Below are 20,723 nucleotides of genomic sequence, written 5' to 3' on the forward strand. Positions count from 1 at the left end.
TACAAAAAAATATGTTTAAAAAAGCACTGTAGTTAAAGAAAATACAATTTGATCTCCAAACAGTAACAATACTAAACAATTGAAAAAAGTATATTTTTTACCTTTCTAATATTGAAAAATATTTTGCCAAATACCGGATAATCAATAATTTATATAATTTAGGACAAAATACTTAAATTCTACATGAAAAAGTTATTACAATTCATAAAATAGTTCATTAAATTTAAGAAAAAAGAAAAAATCTTAACATGCATCTTTGGAAAAAGAGAGCTTAAATTAAGAACAATTTAATTTTATTGAATTTTCAGTACTTTTTTGTGTGTTTAATCTAAGAGAAAATCTACAAAAATATCTTGTAATATCAAGGCTCTTAGTTATTTATATTTATTTATAAGTAAACTCTTTTGAAAACTCTTTTGATTTCATCATACAACAATATTTTTGACATTAATTGAATATTGTAATATCATTTGGTGAAATATAAGTGCACCCATATAAGTTCAATTCTTAGAAACAAATAAAATTAATTTAACATATGAAAAGCTAAATTTGGATCATCGGAGATTTTAATCTCAAAACATTTAAGTAAAGTAGAGATTAGAAAAGTCATTGTTTTATTATTATTTTTTTAAGAAAAGAATCTAATATATAAACTAAGAAAAATGTTTTCCTTTAAATTTCAGATATGTTTTTGTACTTTAATATTTTAAAAGTCTTTTGAGTCTAATTGATGTTACAAAAATAAAGAATCAAGAGCAAAATATCAACAAATTGAAATTTTAGCACGGACCGAATGAAACTAGTAAATAAAATATATAAAATGTTGTAAGGAAAGAAAGGAATGAGAAAATTAATAAGGAAAATATATGTCTTAGTTCGTTTTACGTCTTTCCATGTATAGTTTTGTTTTAAAATTACTTTCTGTGTCACAAATATCTGTCATGGTTATTAAAGATAGTTGTTTGAAATTATTTGTCATTTTAGTAGTTCAGAGCACAATTAATTATTTTTTCTCATTTTACTCTTAGACCCCATTTGGATTGGCTTACAAATTGCTTATAAGCTGTTTTCGGCTTTTTTGAGTGTTTGGCTGGTCAGCTTAAAGTCATTTTGTGCTTAAAATAAGCTCAAAAAATAATTAGGCCCGTTTGACTTAGTTTATCTAAAGCAGCTTATAAGCTGCTTAAAATAAGCCCATCCAAACAGACTCTTAGTAGAATTTTGTCATTAATGGAGATACACATAAATAGAGTAAATATTTCATAGAGAGAGATTATAACTTAGACAGTATAAAAAAATTGTAAGTAAATAAAGGAAAATATGTAGCGATCTTTTGTAATGCTATTCTTATAATTTCAACCATGTGGTTTGTAACTCTACATGGAAAAAATGAAATAATTAGAAATCTCTACATATGAAACTTATATGTTACTTGATGTATCTCATAGGCAAATTTTTTATTCTAAATAAGCCAAAGAGTCAAACTAATAGCTTGGTCTTCTCCCAGGAACGGTTAAATTGAATATTGATGGCAGTGTCAAGGCTCAAACTGGATATGATGCTTTTGGAGAGATTGTTAGAGATGAATAAGTGAAATTGTTTGTGAATCTGTGAGTAAATGAATCAAACTACAACAACATCCCCAATATATTCCAACAAAGTGGGGTCCGGGAGGGCAGAGTGTAGCCGACCTTATCCCTATCTTGGGAGGTAAATAGGTTGTTTTTTATAGACCCTCGACTCAAGAAAAGTTAATGAATCAAACTAAGAAGAAGAATTGAAGAATAATAAGAACACTAACTTGTGGATTCAAGAGAGATCATGAAAGAGAAGAGATAGAGAGAGAATTTTCATTATGAAAGACGAATTCACTAACTGGCTACTACAGTTGGTATATCAGTGTATATATACACAGATTAAAGAAGCATAATCTTTCTAAACTAACTTCTGGATAGGTGGCTAACAACTTAACCAACTTTTACTAATAAATTGAATAGGTAAAAAGACTATCCTACCCTTCTAGATATAAGCTAACTTATTCTTTAACGCTCCCCTCAAGCTAGGAGGTGAGAAATTGTTATGAACCCCTAGCTTGGAACTTAAGTAATGATGGTGCACTTTGTTCAATCCTTTGGTCAACAGATCTGCAGGTTGATCATAGGTTGAGATGTATTTAGTGACCACCAATCCTTGAAAAAAAAATTCCTTTATAAAATGACAATCAATCTCAATGTGCTTTGTCCTTTCATGATATACAGGATTTGCAGCAATTTGTATTGTTTCTTTACTGTCTGAATGAATTTTTACTGGTTTTTTCACTTCAATTGCCAATTCCTTCATCAGTCCAAGAATCTATATATCTCAGTAATAGTTATTGCCATACTCCTGTATTTAGCTTCCACCGAACTCCTGCAGACTGTGATTTGTTTTTTGGATTTCCAAGTAATAAGAGATTCTCCAAGTTTTACACAATAACCTGTCACGGATTTTCTGGTGTGAGGGCATGAAGCCCAATCATAGTCACAGTAAGCTGAGATTACTGTGTTTGGACTGCTTGTTAGTAATATACCTTGTCCAGGTTAGTTCTTGATATATCTTACAATTCTCAAGGCAGCATCCATATGGGATTTCTTTGGCTGTTGCAAAAACTGGCTTAAGGTTTGAACTCTAAAAGATATGTCAGGCCTGGTCATAGTTAAATACAGCAACTTCCCAATCAGTCTTTGATAAACACTTTGATCAACCAATGGATCAAGTTTTCTCTTGGTTGAAACAGCCTCTGCAGTTTTTACATGATCATCATACTGTTTAGTTGTAAGTTTGATATTTGTATCAATAGGAGTAATAGTTGGTTTTGCTGCAGTTAACCATGCCTCAGAGATCAATTCAAGTGAGTACTTCCTTTGGTGCATTAGGATTCCTTTCTTTGATCTTGCAAACTCTATACCCAAAAAATACTTCAACTCACCTAGACTCTTCATTTTGAAGGTCTGATTGAGCTTTTCTTTCTAGGCTTTTTTGTAGAAGACATGTTTCCTTATCTACATAGATGAGTGCTATAGCAATTCCTGTACTGGTTTTTCAGATAAACAATGAATGATCCAACTCACTTTGTTTGAACTGGAACTTTAACAATGCCTCTGACAGCTTGGCATGCCACTATCTTGGTGCTTGTTTTAGATCATACAGTGATTTAATGAGTCTACATACTTGATTCTCCCCCTGACCCTTAAATCCCTGTGGTAGTTCTATGTATATCTCATCATGAAGGTCACCTTGTAAGAATGCATTAAACACATCTATTTGATGGATGTGCCAATTGTTTTGAGCAGCCAAAGCAAGAACTGTCCTTATTGTTTTCATTTTCACCACAAGAGAGAAGGTTTCTTGATAATCTATCCCTTCTCTTTGACCGTATCCTTTTGCTACTAGCCTTGATTTTAGTCTTTCAACTTCACCAGTAGATTTGTACTTTACTCTGTACACCCATTTGCAGCTAATTGGTGTTTTTCCTTCAGGTAGACTTACTACTTCCCATGTGTGATTACTTTGTAAGGCATCAATTTCTGTCGTCATAGCTTCTATCCAACCTGGATCTGCAGCTGCTTCAGCATAATTTCTAGGCTTTTTTGTAGAAGACATGTTTGCTAAATAGGCTTGATAATGTGAAGATAGTCCGTCATATGATACATACTGAGAGAAGGCAAAAGGAACTTCTTGTACATTTAAGGTGACAAAGTCTTTAGTCCAAATTGGTGGTTTTCTTGCCCTTCCAGACTTCCTTTGATCCTGTTAATTAGGTTGTTGTACTGCATCTGGCACAATATTTTGCACTTCTTCAGGAACATTTTCATTTCGCACAGCATTATGCATAATTTGTGGTGCACCAATCTGCTCAGCAACTTGTGTTATATCTTGCACTTGTAAGTCTGAGATTTCCCCCATAGCATCTAGTGTTTGCGAATCATTCAGTGCTGAGGACTCATTTGACACAGTGGTAGGTATTTGTAAAGGCATAACAGCTGAAGAATCCAACTCTACTTCTGTAGTTGGAAATATATATAGGCATATGATTCTGCTTTGCTTGTTGAAAAGGAAATATGTCCTCTTTGAACACTACATCTCTGTGTACAAAAAATACTTGATTAGTAAAGTCATACAAAATGTAACCTTCTTGACATTCTAGAACTCTTATTTTTTTTGCACATGGACAAACTGAGCATTTATTCACAACTTCATATATAACATCAGTCTTTGAGGAAAATAATTTCTGCAGAACACTAGTGGACACATGTCCAAATCTTTTATGCCATATTTCTATATCAGACTTAGTACTAATATCTATGAGAGGTTTTGTTTTAGCATGTATATGTTGATTGCAATGCCTTGCAGCTAGAATAACGTCTTTGTTACTTGAACTTCCTGATAGTATGTATAGCCTATAGCCTATCATCCTCTCTACCAATCATCTTCACCTTCCCACTGAAGAGATCCTAAAAAACAAAGAAGTCAAGGAAAAAAAAAAAGAACATTGTAACTCTTTAGTAAGTTTGGCTACAGAAAGAAGATTAAACTTAAATTGTGATATATGAAACACATCTATGATGGTGTTTTGGTTGCATAATGTACTTGCAACAGTAGGAGTGACTATAGATATTTATCCATTAGGTAAAAACAGTCACTTTGGATTTTCAGTTTTAGTTATCGTTTCTTTATTCAACATATTCAGGTCAGACATCATATGATTGGTGGCTCATGTATCAACTATCCAGTCTTGACTCTTGTCAGACACCATAAGTGCCATACTGGTACCTACATTGTTAGTGACAACAACATTATCCACTTCATCATTTATGCAATTGGTTAGACCTGCAATATGTACAGAGGGAGTAGGATGTGCAGACGTCTCAGGATTCCTGTTAAAAAATTGCAGAATTTGCTGATACTGCTCTCTTGTTAGACTACAAGGATCCATTTGTTGAGCTGATTCACCTGTGAGCCTGATTGTCCTGTACTTGGACAATTTCCTTTATGTACATAGTTCCCTGCACTTTCAACCATTGCATTATGAGCATATCCAGCACCAGTTTTCTTCTTGTACTTATAATCCTGGGGGTATCCAATAAGTTTCCAGCAATTCTCTTTGGTATGCCCCTTAAGCTTGCAGAACTCACATTGAAGATTGCAGTTTACATTTGTATTCCTACCATCCTAGAATCCATAGCAATATCAAAGTTTACTTGTGCAACTGTAGAATTAGCACCCAAGATCCAGAAGTAGGTGCAACATTTTTCTGACTTTCATCACTAATCACTATAGAGTAGGCCTGATTAACTGATGGCATATGATGTATAAGCAAGATTTGGCTTCTTGTTTGCATATAAGACTCATTCAACCCCATCAGGAACTGAAACAACTTTAACTTCTGCAAGAACTTAACAAATTCCTAGACTTATCACATTGACAAGAAGGTGGTGGAACCAGTGCATCAAATTCTTCCCATAAATCTTTGAGTTTAGAAAAATGAACTAACACATAATTTGTTCCTTGACTTAGAGTTGCTATTTTCTTGTGAATGTTAAATGTTCTTGAACCATCCACTTTTTGAAATCTTTCACATAAATCAGATCAAACAGCCTGTGCACTAGAGGCATACATTATACCTCCTAGTAAGTTTTTACCCACAGAGTTCATTATTTTACCCACAGAGTTCATTACCCAAGATAGTCTAATAGCATTGACCCTTTCCCAATGTTCTTTCATTTCAAGATATTTTTCTTTAGGTCATGCACCAGTAACTAATCCAAACTTATTTCTTCCTAACAGTGCAATTCTCATAGACCTATACCAGAGATAGAGAGAGAATTTTCATTATGAAAGATGAATCCACTAATTGAGTATTACATTGGTATATCAGTGTATATATACACAAATTAAAGAAGCATAATCTTTCCTAACTAACTTCTGGATAGGTGGTTAACAACTTAACCACTTTTAACTAATAAACTGAATGGATAAAAAGACTATCCTACCCTTCTAGATATAAGCTAACTTATTCTTTAACAATAAAAAATGTGAATAATGGGTTATCTGGACAATAAGATGAAACTTACTTCAATCCACTACAACGCTATGGACCATTAAACAAGGACTAAAGTTAGCAAAATGAGATATAAAGAATTAACCGTGGAAACGTACTCCAAGGCTATCAAAGAAGAGGTTTGCTGGAAGCCAACAAGAGTACTACTATTCATATTGGAGGGATACAGACAAATGTGCAAACTTTCTGATAAATGATGACCACAAACATGAAGAATATTTGATCATCTGAAACTTGCGCTCAAGGAAATAGATTTTTATCTCGCACGTAGCTTACGAAATATATTGAGTAACTTATTGTCTTTTCCAATGTACCAAAAACTGGATAGCTTTATTTTAAAGTTCTTATCTATTTTATTTGTTCTGTTATATATTTAATGAAAAAATATTTTAGACATACAATAGCAGTGTATGCTTATGATAGAGCGATTTCGAGCTTCTGCGTGAAATTTATATTTTCAATCTCTCCACTTTGGCTACCTTTATTTGAATGGTACTTTATTCGTAAAGAATGATCCGAGTTTCAGCTTGAATTTTTGTTGCGCAGTAGACACCCCTCTACAATAATAAATTTACCGGTGTATCATAATTGCCTTTGAAACTTTTCTATAATCGTCAACCATTTTCAAAATGTGTATCATGATTGCCTTTGAAACTTTCTTATAATCCTCCAACATTGTCAAATTTGTTTGATTGATAACATTAGAAATCCTATTTTCGAACAAAGGTATCTTGTAAATTTTCAATCAATGCTAGTGAGTAGGGTGTACATGGACCGGGTTGGTTCGGATTTTTTAAACACCAAACCAAACCAATTGCGTCGGATTTTTAAATTTATACACCAAACCAAACCAATAAAATTCGGGTTTTTCAACCTCGAGTGTTTTCGGTTTATTCAGGTTTTTCGGGGTTTTTTTTCAGAATAGTCTTGATACAAAATATATAACTTTTACTTCAAATATTTCTTTAGTCCTAGTAAGATATTACTATACAATTAAGGTGTTTCATAAGAAAATAACGCAAAATGTGAGAAGAATGATGACATTGTATTAAAATATTCAACAAAAGATAATAAAATCAGTTAAAACAAATATTGTTAATTAATAAGCCATAAAGAAAATGACCACAATTTAAAAATACTAAGTCATGCTAAAAATACTGCTAATAAGTATTAATTACATGACAAGAAAAAAAAAACTTAAGTTATGTATTTTCACTCTCTAAACCAATTATGCAAAACTAAAGAATAGATATACATATTATTGTATTCCTAGTGGTAAATTGAATTTCTTTTGTTAGTATTAGTGTTGAGTTGGTTTTAGTTTGGACTTTCATATGAGTTACTAATATCCATATGATATAAAACTTATTGACATACAAAATTCTAAGTTTAAGCTTGAATAATATGATAATAGATAAAAAAAAATTACGAAAAAATTTAAAAAATATTTATAAATTACATTACAAATAAATATTTTTATGTATAAAATATTTCATTAGAATTGAATTATGTTTGTATATGTGATTGTATTCACCCGACAGAATCTAAATAGGATTAGAAAGAGAACTTCTTTTTATTATTCGAACGTACCAACGAGTTATGAAATCGGATTGATAGCCTCCACCCATGTTCTAGCTCGTCGGAGAGCTAGATTGCCTCAATTTTTTGTCTAATTTACTAGTGGCAACGAAGTTCTTAAATGACTAAAAATTGAATACATGTAATGTCGGGTTGGTTTGGTTTGACCTTTTTAGCTAAAACTAAATCAAACCAATTATGATCGATTTTTTTTTTCAACACCAAACCACTAGTCAGGTTTTTTTCTCGGTTTGACTTGATTTGTCGATTTACTTTGTACACCCCTACTGGTAAGTAGTTATCAACCATTAAGTGCATTTCGAGCCCGCATGCCAAGTTTCAACTTGGAATTTTGCCGCTCGGCAGCCCACCACTGCAATAGTAAATTTTGATTAATTTTAACGTAATTGCGTTTGAAACTTACTCCTTCCGTTCACTTTTACTTGTTATGTTTCGCTTCACGAGAATCAATTAGATTAATTTCATATTTAAAATTTAAATATTCGAAAACTATGCGAAAAATACTATAAGTTGCAATCATTCTCAATGAAAAAATAAATATGGTCAAATTCCATACAGTTTGAATCTCGAAAAACGAAATATGACAAGTAAAAGTGAACGGAGGGAGTAAAATTCTTTGATCTCTGGAAACTTTAGGAATCATGTGTTTAAACGAAGAGACCTTGTCAAACGAATCAGCGTCTTGCGACAATATATCCAGTTTAATAGCAGACTACTTAGGCGTGTGGACATTAAAATAAATTCAAATAACTGTTTGGTTATACATTGTATCCAGCTTCTCGCTTCAACTTGAAGTTTGGTTTTTCAAGTTTGAAAACATGGAGAGAATCAAATTTTCACTGATTCTTTTTTCCACTTACAAACTTCAATTATTTCACAACTAAAATGCATGCCCGAACAAAAGTTCAACTTACATATACCATCTTTTAACTTCAACTTCAGGTACTCTTTCTTTTTCCTCGAATTTCAACCAAACCTGTGTCTGGAATGTTCTTTATAAGCTATTTAATTCTTCAAGTAACAACCACGAGGCCCGTATGCTTTTTCGAACCTATTGAAGAACTGCTCAATCTGCTCAACTGCATTATCCTCGCCCTGGCTGTCATTTCCTCTCCTTATTGGAACTAGGCTCTCCTTGTAATTGGAAACCCAAGAGCGACCATAGATTAAGTCCAGCTGAAACCCAAGATCTGTAATTTGTCTTGTTGTAGGGTCATATAGCACCAGTTGTGAAGTTTCATCTATTTGGAAAATCATCTTATCATCCTCCCCGACTCCACGAGGCAAATGAGAAACTTTTATTAGAGGTTGAACAGTAAGAACTTTGGTCCAACTACTCTCGTGTTGGTTCATTACCCACACATCATATATGGATGTTGGTTTACAAGGGTCAACACCAACTACGAGAGCAAGTGAGTCACCGCGCAACATGAGCTTTCCCCACTGTGCATTTGGAAAAACTGGTCCTTGCATCTCCCCAAATTGTTCGCTGCACATGTCAAATGAGCATATGCGGCAGCTTTTGTTGTCTAGGCGCCCAGAGAGCCAATAATATACCCCATTGAGATGTGTGGCACCAATGGGATTGTGTAAGCTACAACAGTAAGGAAATTCAGGTTTCAGGTTCTTCCACGAGTTGTTGCGTAAGGAATAGACATTGACCAAGCAATTAGGGGAAACATCATCCCAAAATTGTCGAATCCATAGAACCTTATAATCCCGGGCCGACGGGTCAAACCCTAATGCAAATTGATAATTCTGATCTCTGAATGGCTGAAGCTCAAAAGTCACAGGAGGCAGAGGCCAGAACTCTCTGGTGGCCGGATTCCACAAAGCCAAGCTATTATCATCTTCAGGGTTAGGCTCCACTTTCTCCAGTAAGAATAGGCCATCAACTGGGCCAGCAACGGAGTTGAAACCAGTGACCCTCCGAAGCTGATGGAGAATTTTTAGTTCAGGGTGAACATCTGGAACTATTTTGTCGGGAAGTAAGGAGAAATCAATGGACATTCCTTCATCTAATGACATTGTTAAGTTACAAATGAGGAGACGGGCACGATTGTTCTTGTGATGAAAATGCTTTTCTATGAAACTCGGACTTTTAATGAGAGCATACCAACGCTTGGACACACATCTGAAACGCAAGAGTGGTTCCACAGGCAACCTCAATAGAATATCCACTAATATATCTTCTGGTAAATGACGTCTACCAACCATAATGGTGGGTCGCTCGCTTCCCACTTGATCTTCTGGAAATATAAGCAAAAATATCTAAGTATATAAAAAACAAAAGAGGCAACATACAAACTATTAAAAAAAGAACAGATCAAGCAAACAAGCGCTATATTACATGCAAGTCAGCTTGGGCTTTATATCTGGAACCAGATTTCGCTACCGCTAGGACCAATCACTAAAAGATATGACGGGGGAAGATAGGAAGATATGCAAGAAGCAGATATGTATCCCTTTTTGTATTGTAGTTCATTCTTTTCCTCAATCCATTATCATTGTATGCTTCTTATCCAGTGTATGCTGAAAAACTTTATTAGAAAAATGTTGTTTAGTTAGACTTGGTTAACAAAAATATGAATTTCCATTTGCTGCCGCGACTCAGACTTTTACCTCTCTATTATATTCTGATAAAGATAGGTGCTTCAATGTTTTCCTTGAGGTTATTTGTTCGACCCCGCTCAGCAACATAATAGTTTAGTGTTACCTTTTCAAAAAAAAAAAAAATTATGTTCTGATAAAGATGAATTGATGTTTGTGGTCACTATCATTATATAAGCAGAAGGGTCTTAAGATCTTGGACTTTCTTTTGACAAACACAGATTCATATTTTGCAGAATTCCCTAATGCAGAAAGGCTTCATTGTCTAGAAGAAAAAGGTAGAGTGTCATGACCATTTTCTTGTGTTACTAAAACCTGATTTTCATTTCTAAATCATATAGCTAAGAAAAGACATATTGTCATCATTTTTAATGGTCTTATTAAGATATTTACCTAAATGGAATATAGAAGATTGGAGAAACAAAATTTGGACAAGTCTTCTTATAAGAAACCTAATGTGGAGCAAGAAAGAATGATAAATTAAGATTTCCATCTTAACATTTTTGTAAGTCTTCCCATTTCCTAGTATTTTCATTAGCCAATCAATGATTTCCTCTTTGCTTTTGCTCTACACCTCAACTTAGCATATACAAACCATTTTGCAGGTAATATAAGGAGCATGAAACAGTAAATATACACACACCCTTTTGAACTAACATCAATCCACAACACTTGGAAATGGACCAAGTTTAACTTAGCACAACTTGCAAATAATTCTAGCAATTGAAAACTGTAAGATGCAAAGAATGGTCAAAAGGGTGGTGGGATCTACTTTAATAGCAAAATCATTTCCATTAATACAGAACCATAAAGAAGATAACAAAAAACCATAACAGAAACAAAGCAGCAAAACCTTTTATCACCAAATTTTTTTTTTTAAAAAAAAAAAAAGTAGAAAGAATTGAGATCTAACCTTATAAGCTGATGAAGAAGAGCAGGTGCAAAGACAGAAAAATGCAAAAGCTAGTCACTTTATCAACTTGGTTCTCCCCTTTTTGTTACAAGTACAGAATTGATTCATGGGTGGGTAGAAATGCCTTTACTCTTTAACTACTTGTATTCTCAGTTTAGAGCTTTTAACCAAAATCATCCCTCTTCTTTCGCCCCCAACTTCTACTGCATCCTTATAATATTTCACTTTAACTCAAAACATCCTTTAAGTTTTTCAAAGTTGACCAAAAACATCCCTCTATTAACATTTTCATTCATAGTTAACGGATTTTTCATTCTCTCATGATTTTTTCTTTTTCCCGAAGGGAGAGCCTTCGACTTCAGTGAGCTCTTCATTATTAACGAAAGAATGTTGCATTGTTTTTTGTCTTTGATTTTTTCCGATTTCTTTCTCGCGAAATCAATTAATGATAAAATAAATCTCTAATTATCTATTTCTCTTTCCGTATTCTGCTTCAGAATTTCTATTACTGACCAATCAAAACTTCTTATTTCTTTTTCCTACTTTTTTTTTTTTTTTTACAGAATGTGAATCTTTGAGATGAATTCAATGTCTTTTTCTGTATTTGGATAGAAAATCATGTGCAGAAACTGAAAATTATGCAGATTTTGTTCTGCAGAAACTTTAAAAAAAAGTTCAAATTTAGTGTGTAGAAATTAAAATACGTTTTCGGAAATTAAAAGTTGTGTGCAGAATGCAAAACTATGAGGAGAATGCAAAATATATGGTGCAAAAACTGAAAGTTCAGTGCAAAATCAGGAAAAATATCGTGCAGAAATTAAAAACTATGTGCATAAACTAAAATTTAAATGCAAATCAAAGTACAGAATGCAACAAATTATGGTGCAGATTAAAGACTCCATTAAATATGGATGAAATGTTAACATACGGATGTTTTTGGTTAACTTTGGAAAACTTATTTTGGGTTAAGTGAGATATTACAAGGATGTAGTGGAAGTTGGGATGAAACAAGAGAGATGATTTTGGTTAAAAGCTCATCGGTTTCCTAGGATACTATGGTGCCACACTTTGTACTCTATCATTTTATAGAGAAAACGACATAAATGTTCTTTAACACGAGGGTAGGTTCAAAATAGTTCCTTAACTATACAATTAACAATTTAGGCCTTTTAAATTTGCCACAAGTTGATAAAAATAGTCCTTTAACTATGATGGTAGGTTAAGAATAATCTCTTAAGTATGCACTTAATTGTTTCGGTCTTTGAGTTCGCCAAAAGTTAACACTTTTAGTCTCCGGCAAAATATTCATCGAATGTTGTTTGTTAGATTTGACGAGAAATATGAAGAAAAAAATTTGCGAGAACTCACATTTAGAGGTACACACTACTAAAAAAAAAGGGACAAATATCTCGGGACAAAACCGACGAACGTCCGTCGGTTATAGTGTAAAACCGAGAAGAAACCAACAGACTTGATAATGTCAGAAAATAAACACAAAAATCGAATGATTCAGTCAGTTAAAACTGAGGGAGTCCATCGGCTAGGTAAAATACACTAGACTCGGGTTTAATTGAAAATCCGGTATAAAAATAAATATTTCCATTGTAGTGAATTTAAAAATAAATATTTTCCGCACATTTTATTAGTCGGCATGAGCGGTTTGGCCATCCCGATTCAAATATGATGTGAAAATTGAGTATTTGGCATATATTGAAGAACTAGAAGATTCTTCAAGAATTTAGTTGTTGCTTGTTCTTATGAAAAGTTGATTATACTAGCAAATGTTGGGATTGAATTCCCTAAATTCTGAAAAAATATAAAAGGTGAATATGGGCCCGTTCACCTGTTATGTGATGTCTTAAATAGATGCATCGATAAGACGGTCACATGTGCTTTTATTGTCAACCCGCAGTTTGACATATGCAAAGTTACTTGCTTAAAATAATTGAGTTGAGAGCACAATTTTCAAATTATGTAATCAAGATAATTCATCTTGTTAATGCTGATTTATATCCAAGCTGGTTTGGCGTTAAATGCCTCTACTAAATAGCTAAACCGTTGTTTATGAGAACAAAGCTTCATGTGTTGATCTGAAATATGATATATTGCATACAATAACACTTATATGCTTCAGACCAAAGAATTATGATAAATTCTCCCCTCACAATTGGTTCAAGGTCAGGAACCAGATATTTCCATCTAACAATTTTTATGTGTGGTATATGATTAATTAATCTACCGTGATGCACAAAAATGGATTCCCCTAAAGAAGATGGGATATATGTTAGTTTTCTAACATAAAGGGGAGAGAAGAAGCAGCTGAGAAATATGTTATGAATTATCATTAGTATGATCCTCATTCAAAAGATAATTCAACTCAAATGCTAGAAGCATTTGCTGACCCAAAGTTAATTTCTAATTTTAGCTACAAAACGCTCCTATTAAATTCATGTCCCTGAAGGACAGAGTCTACAACATGCATGAAGCGTGGTAGACTAATTGGTTTCAAACGCAATAATCATTGAAAAGAAAGAGGAGCAAAATGATCAATGATCATTACAAGGAGACAATGATTATTATAAGGAGACAATGTGCTCTTGAAAAGCCTACGACATAACACTTCATGAAACCTCATGAGAGGTTAGGCACCTAAAAATAATGGAAGGGATGAGATCTCAATAAGTTATGTCACATTGCAAACCGATACAAATGATATATCATCGACGATATCTTTGGTATAATATAGCGCAATATTGTAAAAGATTGTGAGGATCTAAATTCTACGTCTATTAAAGCATGCTAACGGAAATTATTATCAAGTGAAATGATGAATCTTGGTAATTGTAAAACTTATTGGACCTACTGTCCAGACACCACAAGGTGTCACATCATTTAAATAGAAATATATGTTGTCACAGCCTATATGAATTACTTGACAAAATTATATGAAAACACTACTAAAAAAGGGGGAAAAACCGATGACGAAAACCGACGGACTGCGTCGGTTTTTTCAATTAAACCGACGGGAAACCGACCCTTTATGGTCCGTCCGTTTACATAGCCTCGCTTTTTGAAAACCGACGGACCACGTCGATTTTTTCCGACGGACTGCGTCGGTTACGTGGTCCGTCGGGTTTTATAAAATAATTTTTAAAAAAATCGACGGACAGAGTCGGTTTTTTTAATTTCTGATTTAATATGTTATATAAAAATAATATATATGTTATGGAAAAACTGACGCACGACGTCGGTTTTTCATTTAATTTTTTTTATTTTAAATACAAAACCGACCCAGTGCGTCGGTTTTTTCATAAAATTTCAGAATTATTTTCCAGAAAACCGACAGACTGAGTCAGTTTTCCGTCAGTTTTCTGGAAAATTTCCAAAATTCAATTCCTGCATTTTCTGCAGCCACACCTGCACAGAAACCAGTACCGAAAGCAGCTCAAAACTAACATTAAAATGCTCCAAATCAATTCTAAAAGAGCTACAACACATAAAATCATCCTAAGTAATGATAAAACACATCAAACACTATTTAAACACATCAAATACGATCTACATAGACCTTCAAAGTTCAGAAATATTTAAATGTCCAACCAAAAGTATCATTAACTAGTTTTAACACAATCTCTTTGCTTCATAGTAACTCTTAGGTATGTCGAATTCAGACTAACTAGTTCCCCTACAAGCTTAATCATTGAGTCCATAGCAGCTTCAGCAACAGTCCAATCTGATTTGATGTTAATCATTCTAACTGCAACAGACAACTTAGAATGCTGACTCCCTGCCTAAAGTGGACGACTACCCTCTTCTAATTCTTGATAGAAGTGCATTGCTTCTTCATTAGGAGGTTCCTCAAAATTTTGTCCAAGTTCAAACCCAGACTGTACGCCAAAATCATCATTAACCATATCATTAACTCTATCATATTGGACATGACTATATTCCTACGACACACTACTTTCACGGACAACCAATTCTAAAGATTGAAAAGTAAATCTAGAGAAATAAAATCTACATTTTAGTATTGAGGTTATAGAAATACTATAACTTAACAATTCTAACTTTAAAAAGCACAATCTCAACCAATTCTAACTTTGAATTCTCAATAACAATTCTAACTTTAATAACTTATGGATTCTAACTTTAATTCTAAAAATTGAAAAGTAAACCTAGTCAAATAAAGTCTACATTTTAGTTTTGAGGTTATAGAAATATTATAACTTAATAATTCTAACATAACTTAATAATTCTAACTTTGAAAAGCACAATTCCAACCAATTCTAACAATTGAAAAGTAAATCTAGAGAAATAAAATCTACATTTTAGTATTGAGGTTATAGAAATACTATAACTTAACATTTCTAACTTTGAAAAGCACAATCCCAACCAATTCTAACTTTGAAAAGCACAATACCAACCAATTCTAACTTTGAATTCTCAATAACAATTCTAACTTTAATAACTTATGGATTCTAACTTTAATTCTAAAAGTTTAAAAGTAAATCTAGTCAAATAAAGTCTACATTTTAGTTTTGAGGTTATAGAAATATTATAACTTAGTAATTCTAACATAACTTAATAATTCTAACTTCGAAAAGTACAATTCCAACCAATTCTAAAAATTGAAAAATAAATCTAGAGAAATAAAATCTACATTTTAGTATTGAGGTTATAGAAATACTATAACTTAACAATTCTAACTTTGAAAAGCACAATCCCAACCAATTCTAACTTTGAATTCTGAATAAAAATTCTAACTTTAATAACCTATGGATTCTAACTTTAATTCTAAAAATTGAAAAGTAAATCTAGTAAAATAAAGTCTACATTTTAGTTTTGAGGTTATAGAAATATTATAACTTAATAATTATAACATAACTTAATAATTCTAACTTTGAAAAGCACAATTCCAACCAATTCTAAAAATTGAAAAGTAAATCTAGAGAAATAAAATCTACATTTTTGTATTGAGGTTATAGAAATACTATAACTTAACAATTCTAACTTTGAAAAGCACAATCCCAACCAATTCTAACTATGAATTCTTAATAACAATTCTAACTTTAATAACTTATGGATTCTAACTTTAATTCTAAAAATTGAAAAGTAAATCTAGTCAAATAAAGTCTACATTTTAGTTTTGAGGTTATAGAAATATAATAACTTAATAATTCTATCATAACTTAATAATTCTAACTTTGAAAAGCACAATTCCAACCAATTCTAAAAATTGAAAAGTAAATCTAGAGAAATAAAATCTACATTTTAGTATTGAGGTTATAGAAATACTATAACTTAACAATTCTAACTTTGAAAAGAACAATCTCAACCAATTCTAATTTGGAATGATCAATAACAATTCTAATAACTTATGGAATTCTAACAAAAAGCACAATCCAACAAAAAAAAAAAACCTAGTCAAATAATTAAAGTTTACATTTTTGCACATATTCAACATCAATAATATTACAAAGAATGATAACTAAGCTAACACAAATACATTGACAAAGAAAATGAAATATAGCACAATCTCAAGCCAAAAAAAAAAAATGACAACTAAACTAGTCAAATAAAGTTTACATTTTTTTCACAAATTCAACATTAATAACATTGCAAATGATGTTTAACAAAGCTAAATAGATTAGCATTAGGCTTAAAATCTACAAATAAAACTAAAATTGAAAGAATTTTAAAAGCCCTAATTTAAGAGAAACTAACCTCAATTAATTAACTTCAAAACGAGTCTGGGGTTGGTGGAGACGGACTGCGCAGGCGGCGGCGCTGGGCGGGGGGGAAATGGGCAGCGGGGCTGGGCGGAGGGGAGGGGGGGCGGCGGGTAGCTAGGGTTTGAGGGGAATGGTAGTTTAATTGGGAAGAGGATAAAAAATGGGTATGAAAACCCGTCTGGAATGTTTTTAAAGAAAAATCGACGGACAAAACCGACCCTGTCCGTCAGCTTTTCCCGCACGTTTGACCAGATTTGACTCAAAATTTAAAAAAAAAATAGGAAACCGACCCTGTCCGTCGGTTTCCTAAAAAAATTGTTTATTATTTTTTTTTAAACAAATTGAATTGCATATTATTTAAAATATTTTTAAAAATAAAACCGACGTCATCCGTCGGTTTTATATTAATTATTATTATTATTATTATTATTTAATAAAACCGACGTCGGACGTCGATTTTTTTTTTTTTTTTGCGGATATATAATTTTAAAATTTTGCGGAAAAAACCGACGTTGTCCATCGGTTTTTTAATTAAAAAAATTAAAAAAAAAATAGAAATACACAAAACCGACGCACTGAGTCGGTTTTTCAAAGCGACGCAGTCCGTCGATTTTTTGTCCGTCGAATTTTGCCAGTTTTTTAGTTGTGAAATTCTTGAAGAATTTTGAATGCCTGAAGCATATACAAGTTCTAGTAGTTTTGTTCATTATTCTTATATGAATTAAATCAAGCAAGGTGAATGTGATTTAATCACCTTAATGAATGTTTAATGACTAAGGGTCTATTTATCCCTACGTCTTTGTGAAAATCAAAATCTATCATATTGTTTGTGCAAGTTGATGACTTGAGAATTATTGAAACTCTTGAAGAGTTTTCAAAAGAAATAGATTATCTGTTGAAAGAAGTTGAAATGAGAAACTTGCAAGATTTTTTGGTCTTGAAGTGTCATATCTTTATGCAATTGATGTATTTATATATTTTGCTATGACTATGAGGGATTATGGTCATACGATGTTATTTTACATGATAGTCAAATCATATAAAGATAACATATGTTTATAAAGCAAGTCAGGAATGCACTTGGAGTGATTTCAATAATATTATATATCAATGCAACTTTATCCAAAGACTGAAGATGCAGCAGCATACATAGCCCAACTAAAGAGAGGATTCATAAAAGCACAAGTCATGTTTCACCAAAGTTGTTCTTCACACACTAGCTCCAGAAGAATGGTGATATCAACATGCAGGAGAGTTGTTCGAGTAATAATATGACTGATTTATTCACCAAGTCTCTAGCAACTGCAACTTTCGAGAAGATATTGCACAAGATTGAGATGTGAAGATTCAAGTTTTTGGATTGAAGTTCTCATCAGGAGGAGTTAATATGCGTTGTACTCTTTTTCCCTTTCAAGGTTTTTGTCCCACTGGGTTTTTCCTTGTAAGGTTTTTAATGAGGCAACCAAATGACGTATTATTAGAAATGTGTACTCTTTTTCCTTCACTAGAATTTTTTTTCACTGGGTTTTTTAGTAAGGTTTTAACGAGGCACATTATCTATCAAATAGACATCCAAGGGGGAGTGTTATAAATATTATTTATTATTGTGGATGACTATCTTTAGGAGAAATATTAGGGTTAGTGACTTTGGGATCAAGTCACTTTTCCCCTATAAATATAGAGGTTCTCCTTCATTGTAAATAAATCTCTAACAAGAGAAATAAAGAATTCCTCTCTTCTCTCCTTCTCTACAAATATTCTTGTTCTTGCTTTATTATTTTATAACAATCTATATATAATATAAAGCTAGACATAGATAAGGTGATGTGACACCTCTCTATGACTTTCATTCCTATTTATTTTTTTTCTCCTTTTTTTGACATTTATTTGCATTTTCTCTATTTTTTCATTAATTCCACTATCCCAATTATTGCACCGCATGGTGTTTAATGTCAAAAAACGTTTCTTTCACATTGTTAGGTTGTACAAGCTCTTAAATAGCTGCAAATGGGTGTCAAATAACCGGTAAATGGTTGTCCATTTCACCTTCTTTATCACTCTATCTATGTAAAGTTTATGAATGTATTCCAAATATCCATAAATGCATACCTTCTTCCTTCATACATGATGTATCCCGTCATACTATAAATTGAGGTGAAGGAAATACAAGTTTTTCACTCTCCTTCTCAGAACAATCATGAAATATATTTTACTTTCGGTTTTTTTAACCAAAGGGGCGATTCTTTCTCAATAATTTTGACAAATAACGGAGTTCTCCAAGCCATGTATACTTTGACTTGATAAGATATGTAGAATCTTAATACCAACTATTGTTTTGTTAAAGGGTCTTAATAACATACATTTCAAAATGCACTTGTGAATATTATAAGCATTTTTTGCATTTAACATTCTGCTTATGCCAATCATTTACGCATAACGTCAATTGCAGGTTTGATTTATTCACACAAACCAAAAGAGATTCATAAGGTTTGAACATTTAAAGCTATATAGATTTATAAAGTATATAATTAACTCAAACTCTTAATGTAAATTGTTGATGTCCGAGTGAGATATTTACTATAGACTAAAATGTCAGCAGCCTGTATATACATGGTGGTGACTGGTGGAGTACATGGTGTTTATTATACATGAGTCCTCTGTTTTTTTATTCTTTAAAAAAGCTCAATAGAAGCTCAACTCTGATAATTTTCCACTTAAAAAGAAAGTGTAGTAATATTTATGTCGTGTTTCGTTATGTCTGAAAAGGAATTGTGGTGGAAAGAAATGGATACAAAGGAATAGTATGTAAGAATAGAAAGCAACGCTAAGAAGGATCTACTTTTAAAAACTTATTAGAAAATTTAAAGAGTATTATATGTTAATGAAATACCTAAGGATGCAATTTGTAATTGCATTAAAAAATAAAGTAGAGCATAAAAATAATATCCTCTTCCTCCCACTTTATTATGTGACACAATTTGGTGTACGAGGTCAAATTATCTAATTTTCGGAGTGAGTTCGGACATAAAGTTTTCATAAAATTTGAAATAATATAAACTTTTGTAAAAACTACATAAAAGTTACTATATACAAGGAAAAAATCAAAGCATTTCGTTTTGTAAATAAACAATTTTCTTACCAAGGAAAAAAAAATCAAAGCATTACTTATATGAGAATATGATATTTAAAAATAAAGATAGGTTCAAACATCATGTTTATTTAGATTTTATGATTTTTATCAAAATAATAGAAAATGTCGATAGTATTTTTACAAATATAGGTGTCAAATTTTTTGTTAACATCGTTTGAGTACTTTAAAACTATATTATTGTGAATAGAATGTGAGTTCAAAATTTTAGGTTTATTTATTTAATGAAATTCTTTTTGAATTTAGATATTGAAAAAAAAAAGATAATTATTTCATAATTTTAGTAAGATTTTAACAACCGCACGAAGCGCAGATCAATTTTCTAGTTTGTTCATAAATTCGCACACATTCTATATCCCCAACAAATATATTATTCCTCGATGCTTTAATTGGTCGTGTGCCTGTGCACTTACATGATTATTACATGTCTATTGGGCTATTGGAGTCAAAAAAAATTATTAAGAAGGCAACTGATATTTTCATGTCTCCTCTGTCAATAGTAGAAATGGGTAAAAGTTGCTATTTTTTCATATAGCTCTGTTTCAATTCTCTTCCAGAGGATTAATTGTCTTCTCGTTTTTCCTATTAGTTGGTGAAGAGGGGGGGAGGGAGGAAGAGGAT

At 32.2% G+C, this 20,723-nt stretch overlaps 1 protein-coding gene across 1 annotated transcript; it reads right to left on the reverse strand.

Moving 5' to 3' along the window:
• Window positions 1-8,394: 8,394 nt before the first annotated feature.
• On the reverse strand, window positions 8,395-12,260 carry LOC132627216 (F-box only protein 8-like). Its single transcript, XM_060342427.1, has 2 exons — window positions 11,223-12,260; window positions 8,395-9,948 (listed from the first exon to the last, which is right to left on the reverse strand). Exon 2 carries the CDS (start codon window positions 9,914-9,916, stop codon window positions 8,705-8,707), a length of 1,212 nt encoding a protein of 403 aa, XP_060198410.1. The 5' UTR covers window positions 9,917-9,948; window positions 11,223-12,260; the 3' UTR covers window positions 8,395-8,704.
• Window positions 12,261-20,723: the final 8,463 nt, after the last annotated feature.

Source organism: Lycium barbarum, chromosome 2 (assembly GCF_019175385.1).
Source record: "Lycium barbarum isolate Lr01 chromosome 2, ASM1917538v2, whole genome shotgun sequence".
NCBI lineage: Eukaryota > Viridiplantae > Streptophyta > Magnoliopsida > Solanales > Solanaceae > Lycium > Lycium barbarum.

Coding starts and splice junctions, on each gene's coding strand:
- LOC132627216 (XM_060342427.1), bottom strand. CDS start 9,916: ATGGTTGGTAGACGTCATTTACCAGAAGATATATTAGTGGATATTCTA.